General features: G+C 35.1%; 2 protein-coding genes across 2 annotated transcripts; both read right to left on the bottom strand.

Annotated features, from left to right (window-relative positions):
- Positions 1 to 1,025: 1,025 nt before the first annotated feature.
- On the bottom strand, positions 1,026 to 8,746 carry LOC142978245 (beta-1,3-glucan-binding protein 1-like). The gene is made up of 10 exons (XM_076122600.1): positions 8,525 to 8,746; positions 6,641 to 6,865; positions 4,542 to 4,864; positions 3,916 to 4,049; positions 3,415 to 3,581; positions 2,841 to 2,985; positions 2,517 to 2,596; positions 2,095 to 2,240; positions 1,495 to 1,683; positions 1,026 to 1,086 (listed from the first exon to the last, which is right to left on the bottom strand). The coding sequence occupies exons 1-9, from the start codon at positions 8,643 to 8,645 to the stop codon at positions 1,495 to 1,497; spliced, it is 1,530 nt and encodes a 509-aa protein (XP_075978715.1). The 5' UTR covers positions 8,646 to 8,746; the 3' UTR covers positions 1,026 to 1,086.
- A 3,145-nt stretch (positions 8,747 to 11,891) lies between these two features.
- Positions 11,892 to 22,171, bottom strand: LOC142978246 (beta-1,3-glucan-binding protein-like). The gene is made up of 8 exons (XM_076122601.1): positions 22,003 to 22,171; positions 15,611 to 15,835; positions 14,973 to 15,220; positions 14,496 to 14,629; positions 13,724 to 13,890; positions 13,147 to 13,371; positions 12,641 to 12,783; positions 11,892 to 12,130 (listed from the first exon to the last, which is right to left on the bottom strand). The coding sequence occupies exons 1-8, from the start codon at positions 22,130 to 22,132 to the stop codon at positions 11,945 to 11,947; spliced, it is 1,458 nt and encodes a 485-aa protein (XP_075978716.1). The 5' UTR covers positions 22,133 to 22,171; the 3' UTR covers positions 11,892 to 11,944.
- Positions 22,172 to 22,562: the final 391 nt, after the last annotated feature.

Genomic DNA, 22,562 nt, shown 5'->3' on the forward strand with positions numbered 1-22,562 from the left:
TAAGATCTTAGAGGTTAAGGGTCAGGACCTTTTTTGTTTATTCTTAAAAAGGTTTAAAAATACTTTGATATCACTAAATCACAACATCACTACATATTACAAGAATAAAGTCCTATCGCTGTGTCTGTTTGCTTGTTTGTTCGTGAAAAACTCAAATTGTAAAGTACTGACTTTCATGCGGTTTTCGCAAAAAGATACGGTGATTGTCGATGAATAATGAATATGTAATAATTTTGTCGAGGTTAACCCGGTGTAACCCGGGTGAAACCGGAGTGAGCCGCTATTATGTATAAAAACTATCTAGTTTTGAACAAACCCGTTTCTGGGTAGTATTAAACACAAAATTTTAAAATGCCTTTTGTTTTATATTAGGTATAATAAAATAAACGTAGGCAGACTAGAACTTATTTTTTCTATTCGTTATGAGACTAATTAACAAGTTATTGTAAATAATTTCCGCGGAAAAATAATGAAGGCTGTATTCTAAAGGTGAGTATAGACTACAACATTTACTTGTAACAGAACAACGAGCCGCTCTATGATATGTTCTAGTGTATCATCCTCTTACGAACTAAACGTCGAGCACGCAAGCCTCTTGTTACAAACCAACGAGCATATTGGTGTAACATTTCGTCGAGCGTATTGGTGTAACATTTCGTCGAGCCACGAGTGCGGGCGATGCGCGGTTGCGGGGTGACGCGGAGGGAGAGGGACGAAAGACGCACGCGGTCCGCAACACAACGCCGAGCATTCGCAGGAACGTTACATTACATGGAAATGCTTTGGAAACTGAGCTTTTGCCTGTATTGTATCATTCGTAAGAACGTTACATTACACAGAAATGCTCCAGAAAATGTTGTAGTCTATACTCACCCTTAAGTTTCAAGCCTCTTTTGTATTCAACTAACCGTAAGCATTATAAAATAAATATAATTAATACTTAATTGAACAAAACGGAAAATAGCTTTTATAGTTTTTGAGTTCACACGAAGGTCAAAATACGAGGAAAAATAACAAACAGAAAAGTTTTGATAATTTATTTATTTAATACAGTTATTAAGTCTTCAGTATTGAGTATTTCAGGATCTGAAACAAACATTTCAATTAGTACTTACGCTATACAGTGCTGAAAATGTCTAAGTTTCTAGTCTTAAATATAAATATACAACATCGTTTAGCATACTGTGTTATTATGATATTAAGCTGATAGGGCAGATCTACAAAAATATTCCGCGTTACAAAATATAGTATTGCTGAAAACTTATCCATTTTGTAAACGGCAAATCCCTTTAGATACCCGTATTTCCTAGTGGAAGAAGTCTGGGTTGTGTTGTGACTACTAAAAAACTTATCCTGCTTCTAACACCTAGTCATATGAAAGAACACTATCAAGCTATATAGCGAAATACTCTATCTACTTCTGAATGAAATAAAAGAAAAATATTTCTAAAAAAATTAAAGAATAAGAATGAAAAACAGTCGAAGTTCACACACCTACAAGGCATACACCCTCACGTAATCAATCTGCATAGAGCTGGTGTCTTCGAACCAGGTCGGGAACCACTGCTCCTTGGCGTTCCAGAAGTTGAGCATGGCCTTCGAAGCCTGGTTGGTCCATGGCTTTGTACTGCTGTCAGCGAACTCGTGGACTCCACCCACGTTCAGACCCAGAGAGATGTAGAACTGTATAAAAAGCAAAAGATACATTAACCATGTAATTGACGACCTTAAATAAAGACCTCCTGCCTTCCATTGTTCTTTATATTTTACTGATAATAAAGAATAAGGTGCAGCGCAAACGACAGACTATCCGTGACGCACTTTTTAGTTTGTGAAAATAGAACCTATGCAATTATATGCAGTAATTGCTTTCAGTTGCGTGTGCGTTGTGTGGTAGTTGGTGCGTTGGAAGTCAACATTCTAGATTTCTTTTGTACCTTTTTGGCGTTAAGGTTCTAGTAAGTATGCCATTCAAAAACATCCAGAAATTACTGAATTCCAACGTTTTTTATGTTTCCATGCAATTCGAAATTTCATTTAAAGTAATATTTATGAAGACCCTGTCTCCAATATAACTATTTTTGATGTACTGACCATATCATCAAAAGGAGCCATAATGCTTCCCTTCAGCCACTGCGAGGCAGCCTGAACGTGGTTCTGTGAAGCGCTCTGATAGAACCCTTCAGCTGGCGGTGTTACTTCTCCGTACTTCTCGCCGTCCACGAACAACGAGATACCGTCTGCAAGTATATTATTTAATTGTAGTAGAGGAGTAGACATTCTTTTATTTCAGGTTATTTCAGTAAAGTAATGTAAATTAGGAGCTTAGTCGTCTAGTCTTTGGAAAATAGGGTTCAGGATTTTATATTTCAGAGTAGTGGCAGTCTTTTGACATAAAAGGGGGTTTTGTCGAAATTTATTTCGATCGTTTGGTACTTCTGTAAATTTCCAGTTATAATTTTTTTTTACTTTTTTTGTGGATGTAATAATTTATTTATTTGGTCAATTCACGATACCTGGTCTCCATTCCAAAGTGTAATTGTGGAAATCTTTACTCCACAAGTCGTAGCCAATTTTCTCTTGTAGGAAGTGTGTTCTGAAATTGTAAAGAGAACTTTATTGACACGTCTAACTTAAAAGTACAAATAGAATAATAATTATCATAAATAGCCAACTTTCGACATAGTATATACTTATTATAATCACTCATCAAATATATTTAAAAAAATACATAAAGTACTTTGGCCCACCAGTGTTACAATTGTGCAAGACACCTTAGTTTGAATATCTTTGAAAGCTTTGAAACAAAAAATCAAGAGAGTATTAAATGACAAGTGTACCTGTATGGTTCCAAATCACACATGATAGGTCCTCCGTACAGCCTCTTTGCGAACTCCACGTTGCCTTTGACGGCAGCAACACGTAGAACACCTGAAGCATAGTTGCTGACGCCGTAGATGTTGTTGCGAGGCTCCAGTTGGATTTCTGAAATGTTAAAGTTTGATATTTTGGGATTTTTGTGGTATAGAATAAAGTTACTAGTAGCTTATTTAACGATGTGTACAAGACGATTTATTTATGGCCGTATTGTCAACAAAAAAAAATTGGGCAACTCACACATAGTCATTCGATTCCAAACTAAGCAGAGCTTGTTCTATGGTAAACAAAAACTAATAAACGTTCATATACACTTTTAAATACATATACATATATACCTATAAATAAATAACAGCCATACTTGTTCCAAAGGGATTCGAACCCACCACACCCGGCACTACGGTTATTGCGGCGAGGTGACACAGCGCCAAACGTGCAGTCAAAAGCTAATTCTTATTCCCTAACTAAATACTGCTTATTTTATTTGTTTTCTAGCTTGAAACCGATAAGGATTTATCAGTTACCGTTACCACTCACCTGGATAAATCCAGTCACCCTGAGGCATCTTAGCGCTGATCTCGACTCTTCCGTACTTGAAAGAGAACTTGTTCTTGGTGGTGACCTTCCCCGTAATGATGGGGGGCAGGATGAGCGCGCCTGATGCTTCGCGGTTACAGTCTGAAGTGCCTATGACACCGGTGCATCTGAGGGTGAAGATATGAAGTTAAAAGTAGGACAAAGGTTTTGCATTTCTAAGGCTAATTGTGATATCTTATCCCACTTAATATAATAAATATGAAAATTGATTTAAATGGATTTTAGTCACTTTTCTTGAAAAAAAAAAGAAGTTTGATGCAGAGTAAGCCTGCATTTTGGAGAAATACATGCCATATTTTAATTTAAAACACGTACGGAAACCGTACCAGATTAAACTGAAGTAAGTAACTGTTACAGTATTTCATGGTTTTGTCATTAATTTCAAAAGGATTTTATTTTTGTCAAATATGAAATATAATAAAGAAATAAAATTTAACTAACCTAGCTGTAATGTCAAGTGACTGCCTCACATAGTCCTCTCCGTATTTGGACTCGAGGGTGATGGGTTTGATCTTCAGCTTGCCATCTCTGACGCGAAGGTTTCTCTCGTGAAGGTACACGTTGAATGGGAAGTCCTGGTGAAATACAAAAGTAATTGGATTTATTTGTTAATTCCTGTTGCCTGTTCCCTTCCCGGACCCAGCGCGCAGTGGCAGGCAACATAAGTGATCAATCAGGACTTGGTTTCGATTTTCAAGTTAGACAAACTGCTAATAAATCAATAGTTAAAAGATCATATTTCGTTTAAGCATTACCGTGTTCTTCTGAAGCTTATTTCGTTATATTTGCAACACAGGGGATACTGGTATTTTACAATTTTAATTTGTGTACCACATATAGGCTTTAAACAAACTTATTCTTGAAGCTATGTTATTTTTAACCAACTTCAACAAAAGGAGGTTTCTCAATTCGACCATAATATATATGTTTTTTTTATATGTTTATTTATAACTATGTTATATTTATAATGTTATTACAAATATTATTATTTTTGACTTTAATTTTTTGTTTGAAGTCGGCTTTTGCTTTTGTTAAAATGTTGTTTTGTAACATGTGGTTTTTCTCACCGGTTCACCAGGAAACTTGATCTCCGGGGTCCAAATCTTCCCCTTATCGATTCCAGAGTTGAAATTATCTTCGAACAGCAGCTGTCCTCTACAGACAAATCCTGGCACGTTGACAGTCGACACTGACAGTTCGCATGGATATTGCAGGTTCGGTTTCGTTCCTTGTCCATTGTTTGGCGGTGGTTGGGGGGTAGGTGGAGCGGGAGGTGGGGGTGTTGGCCTTGGGGGAGGGGGTGTGTAGTTAGGTGGGGGGTTGTAGTTAGGAGGGCTAAAGTTCGGACCAGCGCCAGGGTTGACTGGGTTACCGTCTTCATCAACGTAACCTGGAGAAAACAAATAAGTAATTAAGTGAATCTGTGATGTTTCATGTTGTTGTTATAATTTGATTTTGTAGTCAAATGGTTGATATAACGCGAGTTTATTAATAGTAGCAGAAAACTATTGCCGCCGTTAATTCCAAAGGAGTAAGTAAGAGCGTTTTATAATAACTAATTTTTACACAGTCTGAAATAAATAAATAGTAATAACTAATTTGTGATTCACAGTCGAGTAAAATCCGTGACTACTGCGGCTAGAGATGCAAAAATATGCATAAAACTGGAACGTTGCACAAATTTGTAGCGTCAAACCACATCTTTTGAGAAAGTGACACAAAAACAACTTAAAAAAGTGTTTTTTCACGAAGTTACGTCCGCAAGTGTAAAGATGCGCTATGAAAGAGCCCTTCATGTTCAGTACTTGAGCTTTGAGCCTATTGTGTCTCAAAACGGCTCAACAATGTGACTCTTTCTTATGTCACGAGAGCATTACAAGGGCATTTCATTCAAGAGTAGGGCTGACAGATGAATGGAAAATCCGGGATTATCATGGAATTTTGTCACCTTGTCCCGTGGCTTGTAACCAAAGGTAAATTATATGAATTAAACGCTATTGAATAGATAAACTATCGCTAAATGTACCTCAGAAACAGGGGTTAGTCTTTTTAATTATTGCCGCCAGACAGACTTAGTGTTCGTTTTTTCAGGTCATCCATCTTAGAATGCGTTCAGAAAAATGCGCTATTTCCATTTGAGCGTTCATAGCCTGGATTCTTTCCTAGTGCCTTACGCTCCCTTGTAGTTTCTGGGATTATTTGTGTTTTTTAAATCAGAACAGTCTTCAGAAACAAGCTCCCCTTTTTGCTCTTTCCCACCAGACTGGCCTAAGATGCTTATGCTAGATTAAACCATGTCTACATCTGGCAACCCTATTCAAGAAAGATGATTATTTAGCTTAATATTTTCCTTTCCGTAGTGCAGTGTAGTAAAAATTCTTGGGACGGAAACAGTTGAAATTCCACGTTGAGAATTTAAGCAAGTTTATGAACTGTTTTGTATATTTTTAAGAGTTTAATATACAGGGTCAGGTATGAATGTTAATAATGTCGTGAAGTTCGTTATATCGTGTCAAATATATTCGTTATAAAGTCAACGTAAACTTATGTTATTAACTTTTTTTTATTTTCTTTGACTTTATGTTAAAAGAACCTCTGTATTTTTCGGAGAAACATGACATTGTGTCATTAATAATGTTATGCATAGATGCATTTAACGTAAGTAAACGTTAAAAGTTAAGATATCTCTAATTTTGTGTGAGAGTAAGTTTTTTTTTTGTATTTGAAATAAAATTGCGAAAGTCTAAATTAATTCTATATAACATAAACAATTAACTAGTTAGTAGTTCATGACGATAATTCTACTCAATGCAGGGTGACTTTAGTTAGCTCTAGTGTTCATGACCTTACGATAAGAAAAGATGATTGAATTAATTACGCTTAGTATTGCTTACAAAATACAAGAGTTTATTTGCTTCAGCGATCACATTGTTTGAGATAAATAAATTGTAATAAATAGCAAAAAAAAAATTATTTGATTCTAAATTACTTGAAGAAATATTTCGCTACCAGCCATAATATGAGAAATTTTGACGAAATAAGATAAAGTTTACTGCCATCGATTAATTATTTTACTATTTATAATGTCATAAAAATCAGCCTTAAGCCATCCCCATATCTTGTACCTAACGTTTCAATAAATGACAATATTACAACCAAGACTTACCTCTCACAGTCCACTCTCCATTATCCTGCCTATACCCCAACCCGTCTTTAATAACATAGGTCCAGAAGTACACCTTGTCTCCAACCTTCAATGACGCGTTCCTATCTCTGAAGATCCACCTTCCGTCCTTGGCTTTAGTGATGTCTCGAGACCAGTAGCCGGCTTCTAGACCTTCCATCTCCTCGTTCAGCTTGCCGTGGAAGGCGAAGAGGGAGAAGCCGTCATCTGAAATGAGAAAGCGTGGATTTGGTAACCGGTTGTAGCCGGAGGCGAGGTCAATTGAAATTCTTCGAATTTTGGCTACTGAAAGTGTTAGTTCCATGACACAGGGAACGAGAGTATTGCAATATGAAGGGCATGATACCAAACTCCGGGCTGGACTGTTGTGAACATTCAAAGGAAATTGTAAAAAATGGGACTTGGGAATGAGACTTTGTTAAGTTATTATAAATGTGAATACACACAAAAATATACTGATGAAAAACTTAAAAATAAGTGTATTTTTTCGAGGACTAAAACTATCAACTTCTGGGTTCGATGTCGGTGTTAGACGAAAGTATTTAATTATGCTTTTCTGTTGAGACACTCCCAGAAGCACCTTAAAGTCAGCCAGCAACTGTAAAAAGTGACATGTGGATGTGGATACAGATTTTTGGATTGTTGTACCGGGAAGTACCGATACCAAAAAATGTTATCAACGAATAAGTATTTATCAACAAAATGATATCATAAACATAATTTCAAATTAAAATATTATCTCATAATATGTTAGAGCGTTAGTTCAAGGCCACAATCAGTGAACGAAGAGGAACAGGTTCTAAACGAGTAATCAGTTAAGTTCACATTAAATAATCACTTGCGGTCAGATCCATCAAATAACATGTCATTAGTGTCATGATATTATTATTTATATGATATTATTATATTATATTTCGATTACATTTTTGATTTTTATTACGTCTGGTTTTAATGTTTTGTTCGATCCGGGATATAAACTCGAGACTTTAGAGGCAACAACTATAGGACATTGAACTTTAATTCTAGGCTGTTATTAAACTAATCTAGCATGTAACAAAAAATAAAATTTAAAGAAAAAAAGCCATTTATGTTTGACCCCGGGATTACAATTTATCTATCCGAAAAATCGTACATACAAGCAAAATTTTACCAACATTGGTTTAGCCATTTAGTCTTCAAAAGTCTTACACACAGATCGACTTATAAAAAGGGTTTTTAAATACTATTTAATCAAGATTAACAAAAACACACACCTCAGTATTAAGGTTAATTTGGAAAATCCCATTACATTTAAAATAATTATCAATTCTTAGTATCACTTTACGTTAACAATCGTTATAAACCAATTTGTAAAAACTAGGAATTAGATTGTAAATGCACATTTTATTTTACTGATTTAATTCAATATATTGTACAGTATTTATATATAATTATATACTTTTATATATTTATAGATACCTTTCAGTTCTTTTTTTATGTCTAACCTTGCTGAACGTTGTATTGACTAAGTACTTTAGAGTTTTCATACAATTACTAAGTTTCACAGTTTATATTTATGTGTCAGACAACTTATTTGCTTAATTAAGTGGCAGGAAACGTATAAAAACAACGTATAAGAAATGTATTTAGAAGTATTGAGCCTAAAAGTAGTAGGTGTAAGTAATCTTCGCTAAAAATATAAACTTTTATTAGTGACTGTTCATCAAGAGGTTCATTATTAAGGCGAAAGAGTTAGGCCCTGAGCCACCCCTAGTTTTGCTACTATAATTTTACTTATTTATTATCAAACTTTCTCATCCCACTGTTGGACAAAGTCCCCATGATCTTCATTCTTCAAATATTTAACCAAATTAAAAGAATACTCACCGGGAATTGACACCCTCAATCCTTTAGGCCATATCGCTTCAAGTTTCGCCGGCGGTACCTCGTAACCCACGACCACACTCAAAACAAAACATAAAAACAAAAACACTTCAACATTCGCCATTTTGAAAACATTTATCGTAAACAAATGTTATTTTATTTATATTATTTAATTGTAGTGACTAGACATGTCAGTTACGGTCGGCTCGTTGTAAAGAACTGAGATTGTTTTGCATCGTGGGATAATTACTTATGTAAAGTCAGTCTTTATTAGGTTGCGGCCACATTAATGCCGTTCGCGATCAATGTTTGGTGATGAAACGCTCGGTAAAATAAAGTATTTATTCTAATGCTTTTATATGTTTTTTTTGTAGTACGACTAAAGCTTGTCGCGTCACTACAAGTTCTGATATTACTTTAGTGCAATACGTGTTTAAAAATTGTATAAAAGTAACTAATAGTAAAATAAATACGGGTCGGTCGCCTCGTGGGAAGCTAGTTGCCGCCAAGCTGGTCTAATTTGGCGGTCAGTACTTTAACTAGAAAGGGTCCCTTATTCTTAATAGTATGTCGAAGCTCAAATGAGAAGCCGACTTCAGCACCAATTTCAAATATTGTTTTATGACCAAATGGTCGATACAAAGTCGACACGATATTTATCATCTGGATACGACAAACGGCTATTATGTGGTTGCAGCTTTAATTGAGAATATTTACGTATTAGTCGAAAAACTCAACGAAAAACGTGATGATGCGTCATGTATGGTCAATACGGATGTTATATTATTATGACAGGTATTGTTTGATGTTGTATATGTTTATGTTTAACTAAAAAGTGCGGAGTTTTTGACTATTTAGTTAAGAAGATTTGTATATCTTTGCGTTGTTTGTAGAAAAGCAGCAAAAATATTAAAGGAAGAGTAAATAATAATATATTTCTTTTTTTTTGTCAAAAAACTTAATCGAGGTTTACGTTACGATCTAAATTAAACAAATAGAATACTTGACAAACAAAATCATCGCAGAAAAGTGCCTGCACGAATCTGTTGGAATTAAATGGTATGCTTAAAATGAGGTCTCGGTAATTTTATAGTTTTCATATGAGTTAAAATTTATGTTAAAGCTGAATCATTAACCAATTTTAATGTCTATCCGTCCGTCAATTTTATCCCATTGTTGGGGAAATGTCTCTTCCTGAAATTTAAAATCATCCGCGATTAACCACAAATTTTACTTAAGTAATTTATTCTCTAATTCCAGCAAATTTACAACAAATAGTTACCATCTAAACGATTAATACAACAAATATATCTTTGATTCGTTATTACAAAACCTTTTTCCTCATAAATTATCGTGAGAATTTCGCATACATACAAACACACATTATATGTTATTACTCGATAGTTGCAAGAATGACGGGAATCCCGTAATACGTGTCTTTAATACAAATACAAATGATTTGTAGCCATTTTTGTATCGTAAGTGTATAGGTAAACTCCCTATTATTTATATCGAACTTTATTCGCGATCAACGATCGACAAATGATTGTATTTAAGCAACTTTGCCGCGGAAGTTCTATAGATAGATGGCTTTTAAATTTATTTAAACTGCAGCTCGATTTTCTACCACTATCGACTACCGACTACCCGCCAGTTAACGAGATTTTTTTTTGGAAATCTCATCAGCGCCTCTAGTGGGCGTCGTAGAAACTATTTGTGCAGTACATTTTAAATTTCAAACTTTCTATACTCAACAGTACGTTAATATTTGGTTTGATTAAGTTCCAATTAAAATCTGTGAATTATGTAAGCTATATGGGGCCTTTGGATAGCTTGAGCAGGAGTTTTGTAATGATATTGTTTTGAAATAATTGCGGTTTGGTCGCTTAACGACCACACGGCCGAACAGAGAAATGCAATGGACTAATAATAATTTTGTTTATAAGGAAAGGTTTAGATGCCTGACTTACTCGTTCACACAATAAAATTATCAATCTAAGTACTAAATTGGTATAGACTTATCCAGAATTGGCATATTTATAGGTACTATTTCCTATGAAGTGTTATAACAAAAAATAAATAAACCAAGGATATATTACCAATTAAATAAAACGTGCATAAAGCTTTAAGTATGGTTTGCAAACATATAATATCAGCAAAAACTAGCATGACCTTGTGAAGATCGCTTGTAAATATACGGGTATGAGTTTGTTGACGCTGTTTCTTGAGCGATTTAAATGTAATTGGTCATTGAACTGAATAATTTGACTCGCTGCTAAAACAGGTTGCCGTCTAATTTATATTATATTACCTTCCAAAAAAAAAACGTTCCTAGATAACTAGTTTTTTAACGTTTGCAATTTTTTTGGACTTCTGTAATGCTCAAAAGTAAAGGTGGTATAGAGATACATCCGGTTTTCACTGCTGCATCAAGCTGCAGGAAAGTGCTATAGTAAGTTTTAAGGAAATGTAAAGCAATTAAAAACGCTCGTTTTGTTACTTCGTCGTTTTTGATAAGTTTTAAAAGCATTATATGATATTTTAATTTGTATAATACGCTATACACTCCGCTCTCAAACTCTATGTGAACGCAGTCTTAAACTATTTACAATAATTAGACTATTATGGTTTGTTTCGTTAGAAATATGATTTTTTTCTGATCAATTTGTATGCATACAAAACTTAAACTAGACTAAACTTAAAACTTAGTTCTTGCAAGAACTAAGTTTTAAGTTTAGTCAATTATGTCGCATTGTTTAAAGAATTAATTTAAATCGCTGAACGTATTTACCATTTGTATTGAACCCGTGTCTTACAAATATCAAAATCTTCAATATGATTATTTATTTATAAATAAAATAATTTTTTTTAACCCATTACTGTCCCACTGCTGGGCAAGGGTCTCCTCCCGTAATGAGGGAGGGGTTAGGCCTGAGTCCACCACGCTGGCTAAGTGCGGGTTGGGGACTTTGCATGCTCTCAATAAATGTATTAAACAAATTTTAGGCATGCAAGGTTTCCTCACGATGTTTTCCTTCACCGTTGGAGCATGCGATAATTATTTCTAATACACACGTAACTTCGAAAAGCCATTGGTGTGTTGCCTCGGGTTCGAACCTGCGATCACTTGCGTGGGAGGTGCCAACTTATACCACTCGGCTATCACTGCTATTACTCGGCTATCACTGCTAAACTCAACAGCTGTTAACAACGTGAAGAACATTTAGAGTAAAAAAAACTTAAAGCCAATTAATAGTCCGTTACCACAATTAAAGCAGTTTGATCGAAATATTGGGTAAGCTAATAAAGTTTAAAGCCCCGTTGAGTTATCATATTAACCGTGTCTATAAGTTACAAATAAAACAAAAAGTAACCTAAAAATATTTATTAATAATCTCAAAGTAAATCACAGTCACATCACTATCACAGCGCGTACACTCGCACATAGTCCACCTTCATATTAGTGTTGTACCACGAGGGGTACCAAGTGCTTCTCTTACGCCAGAACTCCAGCATGGCTTTACGCCCGCGATTTTGCCAGGGTTTCTCTGGGAGGTCGTCTGCGAAGTCGTTCACTCCTCCCACTCGGAGACCCAGGGAGATGTAGAACTGAAAGACAAATATTTTTTAAGTTAAGTTTCAGTTCAGTTTCAGCCGATAAATAGTTGATTTATAAAAATACCTATGTCAGATAATTCTGCCGTCAATTATTTAAACGTAATACATTATGATCGATGGCCGTAAAGGATAAAAAACCGATTTATTTTCGCATTTATAAATGGCCGGCAATTGGCAACAGACTCGGCCTCTATAACATGGAAGTGATATTGATAATGGGGAAATGCGGGTGTATTTCATACACCTTCGGGAATAACAGGCGTGACATAATATATTTTGTATGTAATATTATATTATATAGTGGACGGTTTGAACACATCTTTATTTGAAGTTTATTTTGGGATTGGGTTATTTCGATTGTGAGTAAGCCTACTTGCTATGGCATCGACTTGCCTAGAATGGCAACCTCGAGGCTTTACCTCTTCTTCATTGCGAGTAGAAAATCTTGCCCAGTAGTGGGACGAAAGCAGATTAAATCTATAGTGTAAGTGTTTTTGTTACCAGCTGATCGAAGGGCGCCATGACAGTTCCTCTCAGCCAATTGGCGGCGTGTGGTACTGCATTCTCGTGCGCAAGAGCATAGAAGCCTTCCCCAGGGTTGATGTACCCGTACTGAGCACCATCTACGAGTAGCTCCAAACCATCTGCAATAACAACCATTCAATTATGATTATCGTGTATAAAGAACATTTATATAACTCAAATACTATAGGACTGATCGGTTGGAGTATGTTTCTTTTAACAGATTTTTTTAGCACCAAATGCTTCGTCCTCAGCATTTCGACTGCGGACAACTATGAAAAAGAATGAAAATGATGATGAAAAAACTCAGGTATAGCTTTTTGGCCTGATCCAGGATTCAAACCCAAGACTTTTGAAATACCGATGCACCACGGAGACATTCAGATCTCCAATCCAAGATCAAATTGACTATTTGACTCAATGATAGCTCATCAGATCCTTGAACAGTGTCTTTAAATACAATATTAGTAAGTTTGAAATCTCACCTGGTTTCCAAACCATAGTATAATTATGGTAGTCTTCATTCCAGTTCTGGATGCCAATGGTTTCCTTCATCAGCTGGGTCCTGAACGGCTCCATGTCGGAAATGATTGGACCCGCAGACAGCTTCTTCGCTTGACTCGGGTTGCCTCGAGAAAACGCTACTCTGAGCAGTCCGGACTCGTAACGATGGGAACCGTATTTGTTTTCTAAGGGTTCCAGGTTTATTTCTGTAAATAAAAAGAATTTAAGTAATTAATGCCTATAAATAATATTGTCATATGGAGAATCAGGCCAAATGGCCAAGTGCTTTAAAAACCTTTTTGCTGATTACAACAAAAAGTAAAATTTTTATTGCAATGCATGACCAAACTTCAAGCAATAAAAATTTGGTTATTTCTTTCATTAGAATTTAGTTAAACATAATTGGAAAACCTCAATAAAACTTTGCCTCTCCGTCCAGGAACTAATCCCAGAATCTGGAAATCAGCAGCATGCAGAGGAAAAGACTGTAGTCTGAATTTCATCTGCATCTTCGGGTATAACAGCCATAATATTTTTGACGACTTTTTAGTGTTTTACCTGGTATAAGCCAGCTGCCAGCAGGGAGTTTAGCCCTAACTTCAATCCTGCCGAACTTGAAAGCGAACTTGTGTTTAGTGGTAATCTTTCCGGTCAGTACTGGAGGTAGAATCTGAGCTCCTGAAGCCTCCTGCTTGCATTCTGTTGTGTCAATTTTGCCGGTACACCTAAAAACATTCAGGTCAGTTAAGATAGTGGAGATGTAGTATCTATTCATTTTTGAAAAAACAAATGTTTGATTTTAGTAACTTGAACGCGATTTTCTAATGTCGGTATTTTCGAGTATACTGAATTTCATATTTTAAATGAATTGCAAAAATAGTTTCTACGGAGCCCGCTAGAGGCGATTATCAGATTTCCATATAACATTTTTAATAGTTAGCCGGCTTCCGATAGGCGGTCGACAAAAGAGTTATTTTAATATTTACGATGTTGAAAGGATTTTTTTTTAATTATTTTTATTATAAGCCGTACCAGACATCTTATTAGACTCAAAGCCATTAAAACTCGTAGGTGTATTTTATGTGTGGGTATCTTTAATACACCTACGTTTGCCAATGATAGTCTAGTTTCATGTAATGGTGGTTAATGTAGTTAATATTAAATATGTTTTTTTTGCTACTATATAAACATGAAGTCTCTTGCACATATAAAGGTTTTAATCATAGTAGTAGTTTTTATTGTAGTTTAAAGCATTTACTTCAAACCTTTTCTGACTGGTTACTAAAATCAACGAATAGCACCGACCACTAGTTATTATTTGTACACTTACCTCCAAGTGAGGTCAAGGGATTCGAATAGAAATCCTTCGTGGTGTCGATCCTCAGTGAGAACGGGAGTCAGCACCAGGGAGCTATCCTCGAAACCGATGGTGTGTTCTGAATCGTAGATGTTGAACGGATAGTCCTGAAACCAGACATGTAAAACGTAAAAGTAAAGTAAGTAGCTAAAATGAAAAGAACAGTAGGACCTAGGATTGGGTGCTAATGTGGCGTCTTTTAGAGATCTTCATGCTATATATATGATGACGTTCGTGGCGTATTATAGTTGGTCACTTCGCCGATAACACTGCGTGTAGGTGTTCTAGGTCCGATTTAGATATGTAACTATACTGGTAACCATAGTACAAGCTTAGTTTGGAATCAGATGACCATATGTGAGTTTCGAGAGTCCGAATTGCATATATTAATATTAGTAATGTTATTTTATGAAAAAAAAAAAAACTCTACCGGTCACTCTCTTCTCTTACCGGTTCTTGTGGAAACTTGACTTCTGGGACCCAACGCGACAGATCTTTTAAGTTACTAATGTCAAACTCCTCGCCAAAGATCAGCTCTCCTTGACAGACGTCTTTGCCTGGCACCTTGGTCTTAGACACCAGGCAGCCTGGGAGAGGTACTGGTGGAGGGCTGGCTGATGGGTCTGGTACGGGCACGGGAGAGGATGAAGGTAGAGGGTGTTTCACGTCCACGGGCCTGCCTTCCTCGTCCACGTATCCTGGAAGAATGGATAAGATTGATGGTTAAATAAATATTGATCTTGGGTCCATGGAAGACTGTGAAATAAAACAGGTTATAATTGGCTTTTTCTTGGCTAAAATAGCTAAGATATCGCGACAAAAAATATTTGTTTGCCCGTGAAACCAATGGTAAGGTGAGGTAAGGATTAATATTCTGTATAGTCCGTTATTCTGTTTTCTTTTGCATTAGGCTAAAATATCAATTTATGTTCTCAGTAAGTAAGAGAGACCAACCATGATGATTCATGATGATGATGATGAGATTCGAACCCGCATACGATCATAACACCTTTGTCAATGCCATATAGTCAAGATATCCAAGCATAGACTAGTATTATGAGTGTTATTGCCTCTGCATTTTATCTTACCTGTGACAGTCCATTCTCCATCATCCTGCCTATAACCCAACCCGTTTTTAATCACATAAGTCCAGAAATATATCTTGTCTCCTAGCTTCAGCTCCACATTCCTATCTCTGAAGGTCCATCTGCCTCCCTTGGCTTTAGTAATGTCTCGGGCCCATTGACCGGCTTCTAGGCCCTCCATCTCCTGGTTTAGGTTGCCGTGAAATGCGAATAATGAGAAGCCATCGTCTGAAAAAGAAAGAGTGTAACTTTTAGTAGGTATGCTTGTCAAACGCATTTGCGAGTGGTTAAAGTTTGTGGCGTTGTGGCTTAGGTCGCCTCGCCACTCCAATTGCGTTGGGAGGTCGTGGGTTCGATTCCCACACTGAATAATTATGGAATCCACTTGTTAGTTTGTTATTGCTACTTTGTTATCATGGAATTTAGATTCCAAAAAGTAGCTTTCAGAATAAAAGTTTCTAATTCAATGTTTGAAGAAACATAATGCTACGACTTTGCCGTTTTGTATTATTTCTTAATAATACAAAACCTGTTCTAAAACGGCAAAGTCGTTAAACACACCTTTAGGAGCTTCTACCACAGGCTTTCGACTGACCACAGAAAATCGTAACGTCAGCAGTGTCCCTTCACTTAAAGGTCTCAACATCCCTCGGGCATAGAGGCTCAGGTCATACCACTATGCTATACATGTCTATTCTTCTATGGAATGTTCGTGCCCTTCGCTTGCCCTCCGATCGTAATTTACCGCCAAGTTAGCAACAAAAAGCGATAACTAAAATCAATGTTCATTCTCAATCATTATTACTACTCTTTTCGTCTTATCGCTGGCGATATTAAATAGACATAGACAAAAAACCGTAGGGACATTGATACCATTCACCGTTTATAAAGTAACACTATTAAAATTTTAAATTAGCATCCGCAAAAACCAACGCTATCTCGGTTAAAAAATGGTTGGATAAAAAATGTATGAAATAAAATACGTCAACTTATGAACAAGTTTTTTAAATACACCTGTTTTATGTTTGTTTGTTTGCTATCTGTAAGATAGTTCAATGTCTCGGGTACTGGATTATCTACCTCTGAGTCTTAGGTCGTTGACCTCAGATAAGTAGCGGTCATTCGAGCGCAGCGATTTTACGATGCATGTGAGTACCTTCAATTTTGTAAACAGTCGTTATTTGAGATTGGGTGGGATTGATTTTCAAATAAAGATAGTACATGCTGAGATTTACTTTTGATGTTCGCAAAATGGTGCAAAAATTTAATTCAGATGTTGTTTTGAATTCACAACATAGGCACGATTATGAGTTGACAAATTCCGATCAGTCATTTTAAGTTTTCAGCTCAGATCTATTCCACTTTTTTATCTAGAAATATATAAAAAAACCTAAACCTTTACCACCCTAAAATGGTGAGTAATTTTACCCTTGTAACCCAGGCTATAACTAAAACTAAAACAACGTTTTTTATGGGTAAATTCATAATTATAAGATTGCTAATATACACTTTTATCCTTGCCAAATTCAAGTACGATAAAAACCACCCACAGCTAATTTTCTCCATAACATAACAGTATTTCCATGTCAGTCACAGCTGTGAGCGAATTGCTCGCTAAAAAGAGCCATGTAAATAATGTTAGCAACAAAAAACACAATTTGTTAGCAGGTAGGGCCACGTTTCATTGTAAACGGAAACATCGATCAGGTGTCCTGCTGTTATTAGTATAAAGGTCACTGAACTTTGTTAATTGCAATAACGGAAGCTTTTTTGCACGTGTATCGTAATAGTATGTAATAAGTAATTATGTGTTAAAAGTTGTGATAGACCTCGCCTCAGAAACGAGTAGTTGATCTCGAAAAGGCAACGTACCAATGATTTTTTGAAGATATATGTGTATTTAAAACCTAATGAGGATTAATAATATTCGAAAGAATTTCAACAAAAGTTTGACACCAAACTATCTTTAAATATTTCTTTCTGTAGCTTTAAACCTTATTTTTGGCAAAGCTTTGCACAATTATATCTACCGTTAGAAACCAATTTCTCGTCAAATTTTCTCCGTCAAAACATGTATCTAGCACAAGAATATTTGACAAACATGGAATCAGAATCAGAAAACAGTGTCGTATCGTGATAGACACGATGATCAAACAAGAGAATATTTACAAAACTTGCGATTTGATCGTAATGTCTGTTAACGCTCTATAATACTTTGGTTTTTTAAGAAAATATAGACCTTTTCATAATCAGCCATATCGACTGAACAGATAACATTTAGGAGACGTTAGTAGCGTAAATGGAAATGTAATAATATTTGGTAGCATGCTAGTTGTCGATCGATTGAAAGAGGCAGGAGGTGAAATTGGGCTATGAATGCTGAGGATGAAATAAATAATATGTTGTAAAGAGTCGGTCTTAAATAACACAAACAGATAAAATCGGAAATCCTTGAGAGAGAACCATTGCTTAGGGAGGTTCTAGAGCTTGTACAATGATATTTTTTTATAAAACAACAAAGTGTCTAAAGATCGAAGCAAGTTTTGTTCTTTAGACTTTGCCTTACCTATGTGGACTTTCAATACGCATTTATGTACCTCTATGTAAAAACTACTCAAAACTTGCTTTAAAGTCGCATTTTTGATCAATAACACAATAATCTTCATATTGCTTGCTCGTCATATGTATTCATTAATCAAAATATTTAAAGACATGTCATGATCGTCTTAGATGCTATAATTTTCCTAGAATTATGATTATACTGACATTTATAGCATTCGTTTCTACTACGTAAGCAGTTTCTTAGAAATAGACTGACATACGAACACATTATAATGGTAATATCGTGTACGGTGTTAATTAATTATTTAATGATAACTTCATTGTAAAGTGTTAAATTTGTAGTTCGGTACGGTGTGATTTCCGACAATGCCCTTTATAAAAAACCTGGTTTTTGATATAAAGATACAATGGTCAAAAAGTAAATAAGTAATAAACATTATGTAAGCTTTGATTAATTTATGTTAACTTATATTCGTTTTCAGCTATACACAGTTTAGAGTTGATTGAAAAGGACAAAAAATAATAAATTTAAAATAATAATAGCAATTATTTGTCGAATGGGAAATAGATATTTATTACATTAGTTCCCACAGACAAACTGTATAAACGCTTTTGTAGAGCTTAGATTAAGTTAATCTATACTAATATAATAAAGCTGAAGAGTTTGTTTGTTTGTTTGTTTGTTTGTTTGAACGCGCTAATCTTAGGAACTACTGGTCCGATTTGAAAAAATCTTTCAGTGTTAGATAGCTCATTTATCGAGGAAGGCTATAGGCTATATAATATCACGCTACGGTCGTTAGGAGCGGAGTAGCAATGAAAAATGTTACGAAAACGGGGAATATGTTGACCCATTCTCTTAGGTGACGCAAGCGAAGTTGCGTGAGTCAGCTAGTGATTTATAAATATTAAAAAATAAAGTATACAACAAGAATAAAATGGTCTCCTCCGTCAAAAAATTATAATTTATAAAAAGAGAACTGCTAAGTTGACATTGAATTCACTTCAAAACTTGTTTAATTTGACTTTCGTACTTCGGAGTTTCTATATATTAGCTAATTGAGGAAAACAGTAAAAATAAACCATGACTTTCAGTTTCACGAATCGGTTTCGATTATTATCTATATTTATTTTCTTTTTTCATTAACCCATAACTGTTCCACTGCTGGGTATGGTCTCCTCCCAAAATGGGGGTTAGGCCTTGAGTCCACCTCGCTGGCCAAGTGCGGGTTAGGGACTACACATCAAGAAATGTATTTATTAATTTTCCATCTATTTAAACGTGAATAAATGTCATCGTGCCTTTACGATTCGATTACTGGACGTTTCGGCGCAAGTTACACCGGTCGTGGCTTTTGACTTCTAAAACTTTTATATATTGTAACCATTTATGTAAATCTTTGCCATAATAAAACAAAAGTGTGTTCTTTGGTCACGTTTCAAAAAAATCTTTATATTGACGTCATAATGTTAGTTAAAAAAACGAGTTTTTAAAATCTTTGTTGCTATATCAAAACTAGTATGTGATGTGTCATTTTATATGAAAAAATAAAATAAAAATGCAATGAATTATTGCAATATCAAAAGTTTTCTTGCGCATCATTTTTATACAAAGACCTAGCGGCCCGCCCCGGCTTCGCCCCGTAAAAACAGATATTTTACAAAGAACACTTTACAACTTTTACACATACACCTTCTTGAACCACCATATCCAAAAACCGCATTAAAATCCGTTGCTTGGGTACTTTTAAAGATCTAAACATACATACAGACAAGGAGACAGGCACGGGAAGCGACTTTGCTTTATACTATGTAGTTATTAAAAACATAATAATATGCAATAAGTCAGTAGGAACACCCAAGATTATGAACCTAACTATCATTTAAATTGGCAGCACAGTAGGTTTTTCAAGCAATAACAATGACAGTTGACTTAAGATAATAATCTACCTACAGTCTTCTACATTATATGCCAACACTGATTGACCACGCAATTTTCAATTGAAATAGTATGACGATTTTTCCCGGAAATATTTCATTTAAAGTGAGTAAAAAAGTAAAGAATATGCCCATTACTGTCCTTCTGTGAGACACAGGTAATAAGAGGAGTGGGCTTAAAGTGGGCAACAAAAACGAATTTGAGTTTGTAGATTTTGCATGTTTTCGGTAGGTATTATGTGATACTAGCTGACCCGCGCAACTTCACTTGCGTCACATAAGAGAGAATGGGTCAAAATTTTCCCCGTTTATAACATTTTTCACTGGTACTCTGCTCCTATTGGTAGTAGCGTGATGATATATGACCTATAACCTTCCTCGATTCAAATCGGACCAGTAGTTCCTGAGATTAGCGCGTTTAAACAAACATACAAACTCTTCAGCTTTTTAATATTAGTATAGCTTAGTGACGGTGTGCAAAGGTGCTATAATTGTGCTCGGTATATTTCAGGTAATTCTTCCAACTATATGATTAAAATCGTAAGTTTTTTTGGGTTTTGTTGTAGTTTGTATACAAAGGTTTCTAAGATACAATATTAATGCTTAGTGTAGAAGATACATATTATGTACATAAATATCACGCCTGTTATACCCGATGGTGTAGGCACAGTTGCATGAAATACACTCTCGTTCTGCCATTGATAATGTAATTCTCATGTAAAAGGGGGCGAGGCTCTTGCCGTATGCCAAATTGCAGCTGGTATTAAAAAAATAACCTCATAAACTGTTTACGTGAGGAATATTTTATGCATTTAAGGTCGCATTAGATTAGTTTCTGTGATGGGTTTTCCCATCGTGCATTTAGCTATATAAACACTATATTCTTTGTTATGTAACTTGCATATTTCCTTTAAGATAATAAGTTAATATTGACAAACAACTCGTAGTAATAAGACTCTTAAAAGATAATAGAGATTTACATATATATTATATTCTATGTACTCGACTACTGTGGTTAAATTAAGGCCTAACCCCTGCTTAATTCTAGGAGAAGACCCTTGTCCAATAGTGGGACAGTAATGAGCAAAAGTTACTATATATCTAACGGCAACCTTTGGCTCATTTTAAGACATTTTAACATAGCGTACTTTAATAGCAGTAAATATAGGTAAATATATAATTAATAAGGGTAAATGATTTCTATTTACCCCACCCGGGAAGTAATCCTAAACCTAACTCCTGAACTTTGATATCTCCATTTACTAGATGTTTACGTAAACAATCTATAAACTACTCGATGTAATATAAACAAATAAAACTTAATTAAATACTAATTTATTGAAATGTATTCATGAGTATAAAGTAAAGATGAATAAAAATATCTTTGTTGTAACTTAAACTTCGCACTCGCATTAAATAAGTGACAAAGACTATTTCATTTTCTGTTATCATAATTGAGATCTTCTACTAGTACCGTCTGAGTCACCGTCACCGTCAAAATGGTCTCAAAATCAAAAGACACATATTACTAAAGTATTATATCGATAGATAGATAAAATAAAGTATTTAAATCAGGGTTCAAAGTTATTGACAATTACCATCAAGACAACATTAAAGATAACTGGTTATTATAACTATAAATAAGCCTCAAACATGTCATATATAAAATAATATTTATATATTCGAGCCCCTATATAACTACAAATAAGTAAAAATACGTAACAAATATGAAAAATCCATACAATTAAAAACCCAAATAGTCTTTTCTTAACCTTAAAAACGAAACCAACAATTTTCCATCAAACAACAACATAAAAACATAACCATACCATAACAATATCATTTAAAATCATTAGCAAATATTAGTCATAATAATAATTAAAAGTAGTACATACCTGGAATAGAGACCCTTAGGCCTTTCGGGTATATCGCTTCTAGTTTAGCATCAGGCACTTTGTATGAACCAGCTCTTTGTCCACTAGTGATTGCTAGAAGGGTGAATAATACTATATATGACGTCATCATGGCGTCTGCTGCCGGCGACGGTCACCGGCTCACTGAGAAACTGACACGATTCATGCGTAAGAGCATCTGTCGAGAGTTAAGAATACGTTAGATGTGTCTGTTGTTTAATAGCTTTAGTTTAGTACAGTCAATTTGGGTAACTTTGAATCATTTGGGTAACATTGACAGTGGGAATTTGAACTAGCTTCGATTATTTTTTTCATATGAAACCAACACAATTGATGAAGATTCATTTAAATTTTGCAAACTTTTATCAATTGTGTTGGTTTAATATGAAAAAATTATTGAAACTAGTTCAAATTCCCTCGTTCAATGTTACCCAAATGATTCAAAGTTACCCAGGTTGACTGTATTTTTTAGTTAGGTTATGTAAATTAGAATATAAGATAGTAGCGAAGTGGTTAAGGTCGCAACGCCGCTACTATTGCGT

The sequence above is a fragment of the Anticarsia gemmatalis genome, chromosome 14 (assembly GCF_050436995.1).
Source record: "Anticarsia gemmatalis isolate Benzon Research Colony breed Stoneville strain chromosome 14, ilAntGemm2 primary, whole genome shotgun sequence".
Classification (NCBI taxonomy): domain Eukaryota; kingdom Metazoa; phylum Arthropoda; class Insecta; order Lepidoptera; family Erebidae; genus Anticarsia; species Anticarsia gemmatalis.